The sequence below is a fragment of the Cryptomeria japonica genome, chromosome 2 (genome assembly GCF_030272615.1).
Source record: "Cryptomeria japonica chromosome 2, Sugi_1.0, whole genome shotgun sequence".
NCBI classification, from domain to species: domain Eukaryota; kingdom Viridiplantae; phylum Streptophyta; class Pinopsida; order Cupressales; family Cupressaceae; genus Cryptomeria; species Cryptomeria japonica.
This window is the reverse complement of record NC_081406.1, coordinates 297,695,314-297,712,859: the sequence shown is the minus strand read 5'-3', so window position 1 is coordinate 297,712,859 and position 17,546 is coordinate 297,695,314. Positions and strand designations below refer to the sequence as shown.

The 17,546-nt window shown below is 35.2% G+C and overlaps 1 protein-coding gene across 3 annotated transcripts in view; it reads left to right on the top strand.

Moving 5' to 3' along the window:
* Nucleotides 1–17,041, top strand: part of LOC131044391 (ubiquitin carboxyl-terminal hydrolase 14) — a 125,232-nt gene extending 108,191 nt beyond the window's left edge. For 2 of the 3 annotated variants that reach the window (XM_057977710.2, XM_057977712.2), the window contains 10 exons: nt 6,337–6,417; nt 12,574–12,772; nt 12,883–12,940; nt 13,083–13,205; nt 13,354–13,442; nt 13,818–13,907; nt 14,051–14,221; nt 14,409–14,533; nt 14,785–14,908; nt 16,466–17,041. In XM_057977710.2, coding sequence (XP_057833693.2) covers nt 6,337–6,417; nt 12,574–12,772; nt 12,883–12,940; nt 13,083–13,205; nt 13,354–13,442; nt 13,818–13,907; nt 14,051–14,221; nt 14,409–14,533; nt 14,785–14,908; nt 16,466–16,641 — 1,236 coding nt within the window. In that variant the 3' untranslated portion in view covers nt 16,642–17,041. Of the gene's footprint in view, nt 1–6,336; nt 6,418–12,573; nt 12,773–12,882; nt 12,941–13,082; nt 13,206–13,353; nt 13,443–13,817; nt 13,908–14,050; nt 14,222–14,404; nt 14,534–14,784; nt 14,909–16,465 lie in introns of those variants that run through there. The other variant, XM_057977711.2, reaches the window with a different exon arrangement.
* The last annotated feature ends 505 nt before the right edge of the window (nt 17,042–17,546 follow it).

Sequence of the window (17,546 nt, the reverse complement as noted above, 5' to 3'; positions counted from 1 at the left end):
AAAGGTAAAGGGGAAAATGTGGAGTGAAAATAATGAAATTTCCTAAGCTCATCAAAAGGCATGGTAGTATTATACAAATACTTGGAAAAAAATGTCATCATGTGAATCATTGGCTTATACAAATAGAGCTTGCTAATGAGAAAAGTACTAGTACATTTTAAAAATTGAACAAGAAACTTGGGAAACCATCCTGAGAATCATTGGGTGAAAAAACCAATGGATAGTGCTGAAGATTAGCCATAAGCTATACAAGGCTATGTGTGAACTGTTAAGAGCAAGCAAAGGGTAAGTCATGATCATGTCGAATCATATATTGAAAATGACTGAAGTATCCTAAGCAGATCTTTTACAAGTTTTGTATGCAAAATTTAAATACTCAAATAGCATGCACAAAATTAAAGTTCCCAGGCAACCATCCAACTTTATAGTCCTTCTCAAGAACAGAAATCAAACAATAGAATTTCCAGCCATGACACCTGTTGTGACGTATTCACACATCGCCCCATTGCAAATGGGGACCCCTGCTTTTTGCTTTCTAGGGTTTGTTTTCTGGGTCTTTTAGGGTTTTGTCTGTTAGCCTTTGCATGATGAGTGCTGTCAGGGAGATCACTGGATAGCAGGCTCTGCTTGAGCTAGGTTGAGTTAGTAGATGCTCCAGGTTAGGGTTTCTTTGAAAGTCTTCCTTAGGGCCTGGTTTTGCTCTTGTTGCTAATTGTGTCTTGCTTGGTGAGTGAGTATCATGCTTGAAGGTCCGAGCTAGGTCAAGTTGGTGAGTGAAGTCTGGAATGTCATCCTGATCTCCAAATGCCCTGAAATTTGGCTGTCTGGAATGTCCTGATCCTGAAATTTGACTAAGTTTGGAAAACTGAAGAATCCTCCAAAAACTAGATTTTGCAATATAACTCCTGGAGGTCCGAAACCACTCTCAAACATCCTGACAGTATATATGGAATATAACTTAAAGCATAAGAAAGAAGAAAGATATAAGGAAATGTCACTTATACTTAAATGTTATATTCCATAAAATGATCTTGACGGAGAAACCAAAATGTCAAATTTCGCTCTTGAACCTTCCAAAGGGTCCAGAGCGAAATTCTCCATAAGACATTCTACTTTGACCAAAACCTAGAACTAATGCATTCCCAGGTTTGAATGAAGGAAAAGGCACTTGTTTGAATGAGGAAATGTGAAAATAAAGTCAGGATTTGAGCCCAAGGATGATTTTCGCTCCTGACCCTTCCAAAGGGTCCAGAGCGAAATTCATTTTTCTCCACTTTGCCCTTTGATATGACCAAGTTTGTTGACTTCTGGGGCGTGATGGGAAGGTTTTGATGCACATTTGTCTTTGAGAGGAGATTTGAGGTGACAAAATGATGGAAATTAGCCTAAAGTAGGAATTTCGCTCCTGACCCTTCCAAAGGGTCCAGAGCAAAATTCTTGAAAACACCTCATTTTCTCCCTTGTTTAGACCAATGTTCTAGTTTTGAGGTGATGGGATGTGAAAATGTGAAGGATCTTGGCCAAGATTAGGAATTTCGCTCCTGACCCTTCCAAAGGGTCTAGAGCGAAAATCGTTATACACCTAAATTTCTCACTTGTCAAGACCAAATTCCTAGTTTTTTGGGGCATAGGTGAAAGAGTTTGATGCATGTTTGCCTTAGGGAGGAGGTTTTAGACCTTGGGAGAATTAAAATCAACCTAAAAGAAGATTTTCGCTCCTGACCCTTCCAAAGGGTCTAGAGCGAAATCTTCCATTTTTGCCTTCCTTTGGCTTTAAAGCCTAGTTTGACCTTGCCTAGACCCAGTTGGATGGAGGTTTGTCTTGATTGCGATGAAAGGAAGTTGAATTGACCAAGTTTGTATGAAAATGAGTTGAAAGGAAGATGAAAATCAACCTGGGAAGTGATTTTCGTTCCTGACCCTTCCAAAGGGTCCAGAGCAAAAATCCTTGGAGACCTCAATTTTTCCTTGTCTAAGCCAAGTTCTTAGTTTCTAAGGCATGTTTGGAGGTGTTTTGAATGTTCTAGCCTTAGGGAATGACTAGAGGTGGAGGAAATGGAGGATTTTAGCCTAAAACAAGATTTTCGCTCCTGACCCTTCCAAGGGGTCTAGAGCGAAATTCTTAAAACCTCTTTTGCCCCAAATTTACATCAAGCTTGGTGTTGGTTAAGAATGAGGACACCCTTGGGCATGTATCGAAGCAAGTACGGTCACAAAGTGAGAACAACTTGAGCCAGGAATGCAAAATTCGCTCTTGACCCTTCCAAAGGGTCCAGGGCGAAATTCTTATAGAGCCTGTCCCTGGAAAGAATCTTGAGCAAACTTCATTTTGATATCTTCTTGTTGATGATTTAAGGTAGAAAATGCTATGTTGAAATGAATTCGTTATATGACCTTAATCATCTTTTGGTTTGTCTTGCAGATGAAAGAAGACTAGGCCAGCATCATCAGGGACGACCTCTTCCAGTCCAGCATCATCAAGGACGACCTCTTCCAGTCCAGCGTTTCAAGGAAAGGTACACCATCCATCTTGCACGTCAAAGACAAAGGAGGTTAAAGCAAGGGTCCGTTGAGGAAGCAGATAGTTTCAGAAGAGTTAATTAAAATTATCTTCTCAGCATCATCAAATTGAACATCTACCAAGTTACAAGTGTCAGACAAGGTGGCATCCCAGTCATCACTCCTCCAGTCGGATTGGTCCACCTCAGCGTGTCCAGATTCAATGTACCTAACTCATCAAAGATGACACAAACTTGGATGTACCTACCTCGGTTATCCATTGGTCGAATATTCCAGAGAAGACATGTGTCCAAATAATGCAATTATTTCATTGGCTAAAATTGAGTTTGTTGTAACAAACCCTAATTAGGGTTTTCATCGTAAAATCTCGGCCATTGATCTCAAATTGATCTGAGCCATTGAATTGTATTGAGAGCACTATATAAGCCCTGGCTCCTCATTTGTGAAGGCTAATAGTTAGTCAATAGTTGATAGTGGGTGAATAGTTAGCTAATAGTGAATAGTCAGCTGATAGAATAGCAGTTAGAGTAAATTAGGAGGACAAGGCAAGAAATTGTTGCCAGTGATTGTAAACAAACTCCATTTTCATTGAAGTTATGGTGAAGTGTGTTGTTTCGTTGCAATATGCATGGTCTCTTGTTGAATCTTCATTGTAGATGGTAAATAATTAAATTGAATGAAAGAAGTTGTTGAATGCACCTGTGTGGAATCCGTCTAATCCATACCACTAGCCTCTTATTGATAGTAAGTGCGCCTTGCGTGGTCAACTGGCATAAAATGAGCTTAATCTTAAGTCGTTACACGTCTATTGTTCATGCATTATCTTGAATGGTGATCAGTTTCTGATGGTGTACGATTTGAACGTATTGGAAGCATCCCTTAGAAGATCGCACTGAGTTGGTGTCGGATTGTTCAAGCCTGATGGTGAGACCCAACCCAGTTGGACTCCACCTAGTCGTTCATCCATCTTCTCGCATTCTAGGTAGTAGAGTAGACTTCCTGAACCCTGCATCTTTTACCATTTGTTTATCTTCTAGTTAGTAAATAGGACTTGTGATTCCAGCAAATCAGATGTTCAGGTCATCGAGTGTAAGTCCCCTTGTGATTCGAGCAAAATCACATCGTACCACGAAGAGCTTATCACGAGTAGAGATCCTACATAACAGAACCTTGAAGCTTCTTCGATTGATCCTTTTGCAATATCTTCAACATTCGGGAGCTTTATTCAAGAGAGGATAAGGTACCTTTAGGTATTTTATTCCGTGTTTGGTCGTGTACAAAAGACACTTCAACAACACCATAGATTTAAGAGTCCAGTAATAATCTCAAGTTCTAATATTAATCTGATAAGATATTTAAGTACAGAATGCAAGAACATACAATACCAATTTCAATGGTGATACTAGTTCTGAAGACAAGACTAGTAAATAAATAATTGTGCCACTCCTTTCGTAACTCTCTTTTGCTTTGCTGGTGTCAGATGACACACAATAAAGGAAAATGTTTGTTGCTTACAGGTGCACTCGCCGGGGGAAGTCTTAATTGCAGTCTATAGGTGCATATTCCATTGACATCCTAATTGCTGTTCACAGATGCATACAATCGATCAGTAATTCCTTGTGCCTTGTCTCACAGTTAATCCTGTTCACAGACTTGCGGGTTTCCATCCTAGAAGATGCGAGCATGAATTCTTGAGCAGCTATTGCCAGTTCTTATCATGCCTTGCACCGATCAGTAAGGTTTCAGTAAGGTTGGCAGGGGTTCAGTGCCACCAACTATGTGCCTCTCAGGTTGGCATCTCAGATGGCAGGTGCATTCATTTAATGCATGGAACAATCCAAATCCTTTGATGCCTTAGCTACCAATATCAACCCCTATAAATACTTATTTTTTCCAATGTTGGCCTCAAAGAAAAACCACCATAAGCAAAGCAAGTTGGCCTATAAAGCCGTTTTAGAAAAATTATTTAATAATTGCATTTATTCATAATTTTAATTATTTATTTAATTAAAATATTGGCAAATATAAGAGCCGACTCATCTCCTAATTGGTGACATCACAATGACATATTGTTGTTTACAACAGACAAGAAATAGCAGAGAAAGATGATGCACTATCTTTAGAGATATTGGTTAGTCTGGTTGTAATTGTGTTGAATGATATACAAGTGGTCGTGTTAATGCTTATTTTGTTGCAAGAGATGTGAAGAACATGGACTATTGCACAATAAATAACCTAGTTCAGTTGTTATTACGTACATTACATGAATCAAAGTGGAAAATTGCAACTGACTACCAAGAATCTTCTAAAATAATAGCAGAACAGGTGCACAAAGCTTGAGTTACTAACTGAAATGATGGTGAGTGGATACATGAGATAAGAATGGTTTTGGACTAAGTCACCGTGTTCACCGAATTTCGGCTTCAGGTTCGAAATTTGGCGAACATTTAAAAAGCATATGAAATTCGTAGAAATTTGTTTAAAATTCATTAGAGGTTTTGGCCGTCGGTAGATGACTAGTTCTCTGTTGCCGTCGAGAGGTATGGGGGCCGTGGAAGAGCTACAGGTCGACAGTGTGCCTAGCCACTGGTAGGGTTTGAAGCTGCGTGGAGGCAAAGGATATAAACTTAAAATCTTGCCCGATATAATGTTAACTAAAATGCACGATATAATACTAACTAAAATGCCCGATTTGATTGACCTCCTATAATGAAAGCATTTTAGTATAATATTGTTGCCTGATATAATTTTGCCTAATATTGAACATCTAATATACATTATTAATTAATATTAGTTGTCTAATATACATTATCTTTTAATAATAATAATAATGTTAACTAATATATTAACATTTATTATAAAAGTTGTCAGATTTAACATTAATATATTAGAAAATAAATATTTTAAATTATTTAATTCAAATTTTTAATTATTTATATTTAAAATTTGATAAATTTAAATTAAATTAAACAAATTTAATATTGTTTGTTCTGACATTTTTTAGATTTATTATTTATATTTAAATTTTTTTATTTTTATATAAAGCGAATTTAATGGCGAATTTTGTTTTCGAATTTTTTCCTCTTGCCGAATTTCATCTGAATTTTATTGTTGGCGAATTTGAACTCGAACTCGAACGCGGCGACTTAGGTTTTGGAAGACTTGTGTGGTACTGCTCACTATAGATAGTTTAGGAGTGGTGATACTGATGTTCTTACTGCTAGTTTCTAATTGGCTTCTAACATGGATGTGTGGCTAATTTCTGTTTGCATTAGCAAAAGTATTTAAGTCTCTCTGGTAGTGGAGTTGTCTTCCCTGCTCAGAGGGACTTCACTACTGTGTTTTGTTTGGGATTGTTGTCCCATTGATTCCTCTTGAATATTCTTCAACTACTATTTAACAGATAAGTAGAGGCAATGTAGAGCATGATGAACTTTTTGTTATTGATGAGATTTATCCCTCTGTTTTGACCAAATTTTCGTGGCAAACTATAGTTGATGCTTTCATCTCAGATTCATTGTTATATACTTGAGCTATTTTTATGCTTGAAGTTAATCTCTGCAGTAGCCACTATATGATTTTGGTTGTGGAACCTTAATATGTGTTGTGCAAGTAAAATGTTTTCAACTCAAAATTGATTTGGTGAGTTGCATTGCACACTTGATTTCATTGTTTTGCTTGGAACTTGGGAACAAGAATTGTACTGATTATCTGCCAAGTGAGTGGGCCGGTAGATCGTTTTGTTTCATTGATAGGTTACTATTTTGTCTGCTTTGCAATTAACTTTTCCTCTTGGAAAAATTGCTTATTTTGCAGAGGCAAGAAGGCATACCGCCACGCATGTTTAAGACACTAATAGGTACTGGACACCCAGAGTTTTCAAGCACCAGGCAACAGGTATTTTAGTTTTTAACAATTTAAATATGTAAATGAAATTCATTTTTCTATTAAACATATAAATTGTGTATTTGAAATTGGAAGATATCCTGTGTTGATCCCAGTCAAGGTTTTCTTTCCATGGCTAGTAAGTTAAGAAACACAAATTGTAAGGATAATTAAGTGTTACATCAGAGTGTTCACAAGAAAGAAGCTGTCCTCTGTGTTGTATTCATTTTGGCGAGCAGGAAGAAATGGAGGAGAAAAGGCTAGGATTTTTATGTTTATTGGGCCTTGATGTTTGACTGGCATTCTCAATGCTAATTCTGTTCTTCAATTCCCTTTTCATGCTCACATTGCAGTATTCTTTATTTTTAATTTTTGTGTATTGATTAAAAATTATAAAAAGTTAGATTCTGTGTAGGGCTAGAAAAATGTCTCTGTCAAGTCCTCTAATCAAGTAACTGACTGTTGGTTTTAATATACCAAAACATGGTTGCTGTGATATGAATTAACACTTGTCAATTTTTGTGTTATGTATATGGGAAACTTTTGAAATTGATTGCACAGGAATCAATATTTGGGCCAAATTTTTATACAATGACTATATTACTAAGTTAAGTTGTTTAAGAACTGAAAAAATATTTAATGTCTCTGTATGCTTGTGGGTTGCCATGTAAGTTGCTTTGGTCAATTAATTGACTGTTGCTATACATACGCTAATATATGGTTGCAAGTTGAAACATTTAATATTTCAAATCACAGAAATTAAAAAAATATATTAATAAAAAATTTGAGAAATAGAGAAATAGCTGAAACTCTAAATTTGAGAAATAGAGAAACAGCTGAAAATCTAAATTTGAGAAATATAGAAACAGCTGAAAATCCAAATTTGAGAAATAAGGAAACAGCTGAAAATCCAAATTTGAGAAATAAAGAAACAGTTGAAAATCCAAATCAAAATGCCAAGTCAAAGAGAAAAAAATTTAAGAAAAAAATATTAATAAAACATTTAATATTTCAAATCACAGGAATTAAGAAAAAAATATTAATAAATTTTTTTGAGAAATAGAGAAATAGCTGAAACTCTAAATTTGAGAAATAAGGAAACAGCTGAAAATCCAAATTTGAGAAATAAAGAAACAGTTGAAAATCCAAATCAAAATGCCAAGTCAAAGAGATTGAAAAAGAAATTTCAAGAATGCAGTAAACTTTTCATTGGAGAAACGGCTAGGACTCCAAATCAAAAGAGATTAAATATTTTTAGAAATACTGTAATTTAAAATGCCAAATCAAGGAAACTGAAAAAAAATTGATACCTTATCAACCACCATGCAACCATTGTTTGCTAGGCATATGCCAAACTTTTGAATTTGGCTCCCATAGGGTTGGTTTTTAGGCTAAGTATTTTGATCATGCAGATCTGTATCTCATTGCATAAACAAATAATTATCCTCTATGGAAATAAATGAAGAAAGTTTGTATGAATTAATAGTAAAAATCAGAGCCAAAGGTTGGGGCTCTTATTTGTAAAATAATTAGGCATAAAATTTGAATGTATTTGACAAATTTGTTTGCATAAACATAGATAATTTGTTGGCAAGTCCAAATGTTTCTTTTGATTTGGCTGCAGTATTTGAACGTCAAAACTGTTCAAGGCGGGACTGGCTTCCACATATGCCCAACTTAACCATGGGCATGGTAAGCATGAATTGGATTGTGTTTATGGAACTAACTTCTTCATGATATGAACCTTTATCAATCTACTGCCTGCCAAGATGACTTCCCATTATGAAAAGTTAAACTGGTCTGATTTGGAGATTTGCTCTAGTTTCTTAATTTTATTTCAGTATATGATAACAAGCAGATTGTTAAACTGATTTTGTTATTATTAATTTGAGGAGCAAGTGAAATTATTTGCAACTGAACATGTTGTCTGGGAGTACTTTTCTTCTATGGAAAATGTTTTACTGAGAGAGATGCTCAATCATTTGACAAGGATACATTAATTTGATATTTTTTCTATTTAAATTGCTTGGAGGAATAGATCTAAACAAAATTGAATGCAAAATCTTTTAACATCTTTGGAATGCTGCAGCATAGTAACAGAACATGTGAAAAACATGTGAGTACTTGCGCATTAGATTTACCTGGGACCTATGTAGTACCAGTTTGACTTGGTTGCGTTGGCTTTTCTGGTCAAACCAGGAAAAATTTGGCAAAAAAGCATTTTGTTAAATAAGATAATGCATTTCGAGCTCATAATTGAAAAATGCGGTTTGTTTACATAGGCCATGGGTTTTTTCTATCAACACCGATCCCATCCTGTAAACAAGTGTTTCTGATATTCGTCATTATTCTCTTTTTGGGAAGCAAAGCTCATTACGCTATGAATCCAACCAAATCACTACTATTGTTTGAATAGATAATTCCTAGGTAAAATTTTTGAAAATAGAGAGGGATGTCTTGGCTTGGCAGAGCTCTAGATCTACCAAATGAATTTAATGGGATGTGTTCAGCATGATTTCTTGAATCCGTATAAGTGAACCGTTGACCGCACAGGCATCTAGGCCAGTCCAAAATGAAAAGACTGAATTTCCTTAACCCTCTAGTTTTCTAGTTATCTTCAAATGACTCTAATAGAATGGTTCAATTCCTTAGAACTGTAGGTCTGCCCAAGTGAATAAATTGGATGTGTCAATCACAAAAGAATCTAGATCTGTCCAACACCAGGTCTTAAATTCTTAATAGGCTTTAGATTGAACTGAAAATCAGCACTAATTGATCAACAAATGAGCATGAAATATATGCATTAGCATTAATTATAATTACATACCATATATCTTAATACAAAGTAAAATAACAAGTTAAGCAACGAAATACCATTATAAATATCTTCTAGATTGGTAGTGTTGCCTTTCCATAAGTGACGTCAGTTGCTAATTTTTGTACTAATTAGAGCACAAAATTCTCAAAATATATTTTGCGGAATCCAGACCATGTTGCAAAACAGCACTTATTAATTGGACCATTTTTGCATAAATGATATAAAACAGTGCCTTTTTTCGGGTTGGATTTTCACTTTTCCATTCTGCTCATGTCACTCTTCATACTGCTGATGCTATCCATAGGTTTATTGCTTTTCTTCCAATTACAGCACGATATCCTTAAGTTTCTGGCAATGGAGAATGCATGTGATGGAGTGAATCACACAAATTAATAAGGAATATGCTTCATGCCTGAATATATATAGATTCAGAGGGCTAATGAGATTAAATGAAGGTCAAATGATCTCATCATGTTGGTTTATAGATTTCATCAGGTAAAAAATTAATCACAACAAGTTTGAACATAAGTTTGATTCCTTAATTGTGTAACAATAGGGTCCTGTTGCATATTGTTGGAACGTTTTGAGACGTGCTATTTGATGGCATAATTGTATGAAACTGTCTTGAATTTCATTTTACTCAGGCCTTCTCTAAATAACCTTTAACAGGTGCATGTGTGAAGAATTACCATCTAATCCCATGTATCTAGGAGAATAAGCTGGAAATAAGTAGCAGATGGGTGTATATATTGAACTAATTGTATCTACGCCTATTTAAGTCTGCATATGAATGTAGCTTCCACATTTGAACACTAAACCCTATACCCTAAACCCTAAACGTCAGTAAACCATGCCTTCAGTTCCTTTATACTATGTGGAGTTATCTTTTGTGGATGAAGAACAATAATTAAGTGTGATGGAAGGTGATGTGTTTCACTAGTTGCATGCATCTTCTAGGAGAGGGCGGAATTGTTACTATGAATGACACTATGACATGTGGTGGATGTCATTGTTAACTGTGGATCATAGTGGAGATCAGGGCGTTATAATGGACATCATTGTATGGCATCTTGTCGAAGGGATGCACCACATTTTGGAGCACTTAGAGCCAGCTTTTCTTTAACCTTAGGAACAGCCTTTTTACCCTGATTCCTGTAGAATGTGGACCATGATTTGGAGCTCTTGGAGGTAGGATTTCCATAATCCTATCTTTCCATCATGAGCTAGAGAGTCACAGACTACCTTGCTTCCCATCCTCTACAATTTTTGTCCTATCATCATTGATGCCTTTGTACTGTAATGAGTTTAAATCTTCATTCGAACAGATCTTATGATAAAGTTGAAACCATGTTTTCTAATCTTCATTTGAAAGGACTGTAATGTAATTCAAGCTTCATTGAGTGTTTTCTTCAATTTGTTTAGTAAATGACTTATGAGTAATGAGTCTACGACAATATGCTCTCTAAGACTGAAAAAATAATACTTAATGAGAATTTGAGAGTAACTGACAGTTATGAATCTTTATTTTTGTCTTATAATGGAAATTAGGACTTTGTTTTTCTTTCTATGCACCTTTTTGACATGAAATAACATTTGCAGTTTTTTTCTCATGTTTTTACGAGTATTTTATTTTTTTGTTTTAAATCCATCTAAATGAATTTCATTTACACTTTTGGTTTGCCAGGCCATTGCTGTGTAAGTATAATGTGACTATGGTTTGAAATACAAAGTTTACTTTCTATGAGCTTTAATCCTTGAGACACTTTGAATGCTTTCCCATCAAATTGAATTTAATGAAGCTTGTGTTAATCCTACTCTCTCTTTAAGAGGATTTTAGTCTCTTCATTTAAACTTGAGAGCTTAGGGTATTATTTTGTGTCTCGGTTTTTTGTTGGTTACTCCAGAAGTTAAGCATGTGTATTAGTTCGAGTAAAAAACAAACTGGTCTTATTTTATAAGACATTCAGTATGTGCTCGAAAAATATATGGCATTGTCCTTTTGTAAGGAATCTTTGGTTTCTATCAATAATCTTCTGGATCCCTTCACAGTTGCAAAGTTAGAAATATTGTCAATCATATTATCACTATTTATTATTTATTTAGCAGTTGAGATTATCACTGTTTATTAAACAGTTGATTTAACCAAAGGGGTCTTGTACAGTGAAAATTCAGGAAGCACATGAAGGAAAGGAAACCCTGATACATAAAGTTTGTGATTGTTGTTAAGCGAGAGCATTACATATTCCAGTGACAGAGTACATCTTTGTTTAATGTTTGGGAATTAAATTTGATTGAGAATGGAATATTCATTATTGAAATGTGATGCCTTAGGAGCACACAGAAGGATATTATGCTTTTGGACTTGTGCATATCTAGCAAGCAACTAGTAGCTTGAGGTAATAATGATAACTGAACATTATGACATACACCAAAAACGGGGTCATTCTAAATTGTTTAGTTCTTCTTTGTAAACTAAGCCCAGCAGTTTCAGGCACAATATTTGTGGAGAGTTGATGCCAGCAATGGCAATCTACTACTGGATTAACCAAATTCACTAGGGTAGTCTTGTTGTAGCCTTTGTATTAAAATTTTAAATCAATGGCATATAAATAGAGTGTATATTGACTGAATACATGAATCACATTGCAGCAGAAATCGATGGTCATGTATCCACACACATATTATTTAGGCCCAGTTAGCTTGTGGCAATGCTCCAATGTGTGGCTCCTCATGTTTATATTTAGTATTTTAAACATTCATGATGTTGATGTTCTGTATGGATTTTGAGATATTTCTAGCCTTGGGGTGAGCCATGTTACTCTTCTATCTTTTTCCTCATTCATGATGTTGATATTCTGTATGGATTTTGAGATATTTCTAGCCTTGGGGTGAGCCATGTTACTCTTCTATCTTTTTCCTTAATTTTTTATGTTTGTGAATAAGCATTTCTGATGTTGATATGCTGTATGGATTTTGAGATATTTCTAGCCATGGAATGAGCCAAGATACCCTTATTTTTTAGTTAATTTGTTATGTTGGTAAATTGAGTGAATAAGTAATCATCTGTAAAATATGGATGTAATAAGAATATTTTGAATTATTTTTCAGCATGATGAGATATTATTGGGAAGACACCAATCAGTGATTTTGCCTTAGGATTTTCCATGTATGAAACTGGGGGTTTGATATGCACTGCTTAAGATGCTTCATCCCAAAAGAATAGTGATACATGCCTGAATATAGTCTGTGTTGTGAGGTTGTAGTTTTATGAAATTGTGTTTAAACATCTTGTAGTCAAAATACACTTAGTTCTTTTCTTCTGAGTTGTTTCATTGATAATTGGGATGCAGGATGCTATGGAGTTCTTTCTACATCTGCTTGACAAAGTTGAACGAAATAGTGCAGGAAATCCTCAACTGGATCCATCTCGATGTTTTAAGTTTTTTGTTGAGGACCGAATTCTTTGTGCATCTGGGAAAGTTTCATATAATAGAAGAGTTGACAATGTTCTCTCTCTGAACATCCCATTAGATGCGGCAACTAATAAGGGTAAGTCTTTCAAATGATTAGACATGTATTACTAATTTTAGAGATTCTGTTGGGTTGTAGGATATGTTTTGCAGTTAATTGATAATGATCTGGGATGTATGACCTTTCAGAAGAGGTAGTGGCATTCCAGAAGAAGAAAGCTGAAAGGGAGTTAGCTGGAGAAAAATTGTAAGATTGTCACTGAAGGAATAGAAGTTATCCCTAGTGATTTGTCTCTCATTTATGGAGAACACCAATATCTGGTGATTGTGTTGGAAGTTGTTTTACGCTAGACACGTAATGATTAAAGCATTTTTCATATGTTCAACAGAAAAGATGAAGACATTGTTCGCCCAAGGGTACCTCTGTCAGCATGCCTAGAGAGTTTTGCAGCACCTGAGGAGATCCATGGATTTTATAGCACTGCAATGAAGTCTAAGATAACAGCAATTAAGTAAGTCTCTAAGTTACATTGGGTAGACAGAATATGCAATATTTAACCTGTAGATATGCTCCAAACCTGTAGATGTGCTCCAAACATTAACAATTTTGTGAGCTAGTCTAGTCTTTTGTACTATTGCTGATTCACAATTCTTGTGCAGAACTGCTAGATTTGGAACCTTTCCTGATTACTTGGTTCTACATATGCGCAAGTTTGTCATGGAGGCTGGTTGGGTGCCTAAGAAACTTGGTAACAATAATCAAACTTACCTGAAATTCTCTTCTGCTGGTCTTGTTTGTTAGTTTCACCTTTGCTTTTGAAAACCTTGAATTTTGTAGGAGTTTTCCACAATCCGTGAAGATAACAGTAAGCTTTTCGATTCAACTGTGTATGTTTTTTGGGTCAGCACGTTTCCTTGTCCTGATGATGGATCACTGAGTGTGATCTGAAACGTGTTGTTGCAAAAATGTACACAGCTGAATCCAAAAGCTCATACTGTTACCTTGTTTTTTGTCCACATCCACATTCTCAGTTTTTTAATCATTGCTGCTGCCTTCTTTTCATTTAATATGTTTCTCTCCTTGAACTAGCACGTCATTAATTTTTCTATTCTTTTGTTGTCAGATGTCTTTATTGATGTCCCTGACACAATAGACATTAATCATTCGCGTAGCAAAGGTCTACAGCCTGGAGAAGAGTTGTTACCAGAAAATGGTAAACCCATGTGCACAATTCCAAATATGTGTTTTAACTACCATGAGTTGGTTTTTCTTCTAGTCACATGTTTTGGTGGGCTCTGTTAAATAATTCCCCTGTAATGACTGTTTTCCCTGGAGTGATAATTCTTAAAATGCCAGATGACAGTCAGGATTCAGGTCAGAGAGGGCCTTCACCTGATGAAGCTATTGTAACACAGCTTGCAAGCATGGGCTTCCCTCGTCTTCATTGTGAGAAAGCAGCTATCAACACCTCAAATACAGGAGTGGAGGAAGCAATGAACTGGTTGCTATCCCACATGGAAGATCCAGGTTCTCAAACTTAAAGTTTCTTGAACTGCAATTCCTTTTGCTTTCATTTGCGTTCTCCATGTGTCATTTCCATTTCAATTTCTATTATGAACCAGAAATCTCTTGGAAAAATCTCAGTATCATTTTACGAACCATTTACAAACGCTTGGCTTTCTTAATATTTGAATTGCACATTGTTTCAAGGCAGATATTGATGCCCCTATCTCTGCTGGGTTGCAAAACACTCCAGAACCTGTTAATGAAGAAAGTCTAAAAACACTTGTTTCATTTGGATTCGATGTGGATATTGCTCGAAAAGCATTGAGAGCCTCGGTTAGTGTCTTCCTTTTGATATTACTTGTCAAATAGCTGTACGGATATCAAATATACAAATATTTATTTATCCATTTCAGTTGGTAGGTTTGTGATTTTGCGAAGATTGTTGCATGTTGTATGGTAATATTTGACATTTAGAATGAATATGTAGAATTTTGTTTTTATTGTTATTCTTTGTATGTAAGTTGGCTACCCATGTGACGATTTTGTTGAGGAGATTCTTCTGGCTAATGTTTTTGGCAATTCAGGGTGGTGATATTGAGAGAGCAACTGAATGGATATTTACACAGCCAGCAGGTACAACTGAAATGGACGTTAGCTCAAGTGGTGCTGCTTCGTCATCTGAGCAGGCATTACCTGATGGAGAAGGAAGTATGCCCACCATTACACTTTCATTTCTTCACTTTTCAGGAGATATTAACTCGAATATTTGTTGTGTCTATGTGTAAATAAATTGGTTTTACATTTTACTTGCTAAAGTTCATATAAGAGGTCCCTACAATGTTATGCTAGAATAAGCTATCTTTTAACTGTTATTATTCACTAAAATTCCATACAATTATTGCAATGTTAGAACCACCCATGTGTATAATTTTTTGTTATAATAGCTCTCTGTATTGGATATGCTACAATTTTTATATTCAGTAGCTGTATTTGTGCGAGGCATTTATTCTTTTTGTAGAACAGGTCATATTCATATCAGTGCTAGCTATGCATGGGTAGAGATGAAAATGGGACATACGATTAATGTACATGTCACTTGCCGGCAATAATAAGGATATTGAGCATGACTGCACAGAAATCCTGGTCACAAGCCAGTACATGAAATATTAAACTAGACACTCAACAAAACTTGGAGAATAAAAAATACAAATTAAAAAGGATGAGTATAAAACAAAACTTGGAGAATAAAAAATACAAATAAAAAAGGACGAGTAGAATAGAATAGGTTTTAAATGCCTATGAGGCCAAAGGCAGCCTATGGGACTGAGACCTTAAAAGAACGAAAGTTTCTAACCTATAAAACAATTGACCCAGTCATTTTTCCTTCACACTCCAATATAAAGTGCCTCTGTCTCGACTTCTCAGGATATGCAAAAGGTACATATCCTCTCTTCCCATTCTTCCTTTGGTCTCTTCCATCTGCCTGTTTCATATGGAAGTCGATGGGAGTATCCAGTTGGGCCAAGAGCAATCCAACAAACAAGTAAAGACACTTTGATAGGTACCAGAGAACAATTTGGTGTATATTATATTGCAAGTTATCTCATCTCAACTCATCTGATTTTAATTTTGAAATTGGCTATATTTGTGCTAGAAATGTGTAAAGTTATGTTAAAACTTACTATATTTGTACTAGAGATGTCTACTGAATCTTAGTTAGGGCTGCAATGTTTCCAAGCAACACTTGTATGTGGCACGGTACTTGCTATATGTAGACATTTTTTTTTCCAAGGCTGTATTATTTTTTTCCTTTAGGTGTCTATGTGAATGTGTCAGAATTTTTCTCCATTTGATTGCTGTTTGACGTGAGGATGATTGATCTATACTTTGTGCATATATTCAGGTTGAGATTATCTATGAGGTTATTTTAATTAAATTTGAACTCCAATATTTAATGGCAACCATAATTCTTTAGGGTGTACTTTTAGGGATCAAAGGATAGACTCCGAAATTTTTTTGTTAAGAAATGATGAAGGATGCTAGGTGGGTAATTTTCCTTGGTTATTTTTAGCTACTGAAATATACCTCATTTGAACACAATTTGAAGACGTAGCATGTGAGGATTGAAGGATACTCTCTCATTTCTTGTAAATTGTCCTGATGGTATATATTTTATGTAATTTCCTCTGGTGTTGAATATTTTATAATTTTTATCTCTGTTATCTGTTGTATGCTAAGATCATGTTGCCCCTTATGCTGAAACAGAATACAGGCTTATGGGATTTGTAAGCCACATTGGCACTTCTACTCAATGTGGACACTATGTAGCTCACATATTTAAAGAGGGAAGGTGGGTCATTTTCAATGATTGTAAAGTTGCAGTTTCCACTGACCCCCCAAAGGATATGGGATATCTCTACTTCTTCGAGCGAACCAATTGAACATGTGGAACATCTGAGGTTGAGAATGATTTTACAGCTAACAATTTTGAGGGATTATCTTACAAAGGATTTGAGAGCAGTCACAGTATAGCCTATACATTGTGGATAAAAAATTGTTTGGATTCTTTGTAACAACCATATGTCTGATATTGGAGGCCACTTTTGTGACGCTGAATTGGCAATCCGAGTCTCGAATGTCAGATAATTGATAATTAGAAAAAAAATTGACAGTAGACGAGACCACATTTATTAAATTTCTTTTTTTTTTTTCCAAATGAGGAGATAACTATGCAGCCAAATTATCAGGTCAAAAATTATTTAATTCCAGAAATGAGAACTGAAAGTCACTGAATTAATTTCAACAATAATATGATTAGAATATGACATGTTATGCTGGGAACGCTTATGAAATCACTTTTAAGCAATATGATTAATTTCAACGATAATATGATTAAAATATGAAGTTATGCTTGGAATTCTTATGAAATCACTTTTAAGCAATATGATTAATATGACGAATTCTCTTCTGAATAGTTGAAAAGAACCCTCTCTTCGTGAACACCTGCTAGAAAGTAAAATTTGTTGTTTGGTGGTGGCTTTCATCGGATAAGGCAAATCAAAATCAACATTTCAATGAAACAGAATTCAAGTTGATGGAACCAACTATTTAGTTGTTAATTGAAAGATATATACAACTATTTAAACTAAATAATACTTTGATTCAGAGTTTGAATTGTAATGTGCAAATTAAGCGCATATTGTAGTTTTAGTTTTCTAATTTGTGAACGACTATCTATTTTTTTTTGTTTCTATGATAGGTAAATGGCCTTATTGTGTAACATGATTGTAAAGGTATATGGTTATCTTGGTGTAGTGAGGAAAATTTGAACCTGATCACACTAAAT